The 1,014-nt window shown below is 43.5% G+C and overlaps 1 protein-coding gene across 1 annotated transcript in view; it reads right to left on the bottom strand.

Moving 5' to 3' along the window:
- LOC101298663 (MADS-box transcription factor 27-like) overlaps nt 1-523 on the bottom strand; it is a 9,347-nt gene extending 8,824 nt beyond the window's left edge. The window contains exons 1-2 of the mRNA XM_004289777.1: nt 484-523; nt 21-234 (exon numbers count right to left, since the gene is read on the bottom strand). Coding sequence (XP_004289825.1) covers nt 21-202 — 182 coding nt within the window. The 5' untranslated portion in view covers nt 203-234; nt 484-523. The remainder of the gene's footprint in view (nt 1-20; nt 235-483) is intronic.
- Between the last annotated feature and the right edge of the window lie 491 nt (nt 524-1,014).

The raw sequence follows: 1,014 nt of genomic DNA on the forward strand, positions 1-1,014 counted from the left end.
GAGAGAGAGAGAGATCTAACCTAGTACTAGCATAATCATAGAGCCTGCCAGTGCTGGAGAAGATGATCAAGCCAACCTCAGCATCACAGAGAATTGAAAGCTCCTTAGCCTTCTTCAGCAGCCCATTTCTTCGCTTGGAAAACGTCACTTGCCTGCTCGTGGAATTGTCAATCCTTCGGATCACAATCTTGCCTCTCCCCATCCTAGTTACCGCAATCTCTCTCTCTGATTTTCCTGCAAGATCGGTACATATATAGACAGTCCAAACCACCCGAAAAGACCCAGAAACAGAAGAACAATATATATGAATTAGCAAAAAGAAAACAGAACCAGATCAGAGGGAGATGAACCAAGAACACCCCATAAAGAAGAAGCTAGCTAGATCATAAGCAATTAGCAACCCCAAAAAAGAAGAAGTTTTTCTTAATTTTGTTTTTCTAATTTTCTCAATTAAGCAAGGTATATAAAAGAAGAACTTATTACCTGTTTGGAAACTATAGCTGAGCAGCTTTGCTCTTTGTTTCTTTTTCCTCAGATGTACCTATAATGCAATTTCTTGCTCTATATGGAAAGCCCCAGGTGGAATAAACAAAACCCTATTATTTTAGGAAACATTGGGGAACTGTGCGTTTGAAACCACTTAGTGGTTTGAACAGCAAAAGGGGGTCTCGATAGCAAGGCCCACGCGCATGACTGCAAAAAGGTTGATGTACTCGCGCTCTGAAGCCACTATTTCTTTAGGTGAATCAAACCGAGGGGTGTTGACTAGCGTGGGGAGAATCGTTGGAGATCTGTTAAGGTTATGGGAATGGACAGGTGTCAGAAGGAAGGGGCGCGTGGGGGCTGATGGAAAGGAGGGAGTGGAGAAAAAGAGTATCCTAGGAGTCTCAGAAGGGCCCTGAATTCGTGGGAAAATTATGGCAGAGGGTGACGTATAGATGATTGACACGTTTGTTTTGGAAAACCGAGGGCGCTCCCCAAAAAATGATTTGCCTGTCTCGAGCTCTCAGGTTA

This window comes from Fragaria vesca, linkage group LG2 (assembly GCF_000184155.1).
Source record: "Fragaria vesca subsp. vesca linkage group LG2, FraVesHawaii_1.0, whole genome shotgun sequence".
Taxonomy (NCBI): Eukaryota; Viridiplantae; Streptophyta; class Magnoliopsida; order Rosales; family Rosaceae; genus Fragaria; species Fragaria vesca.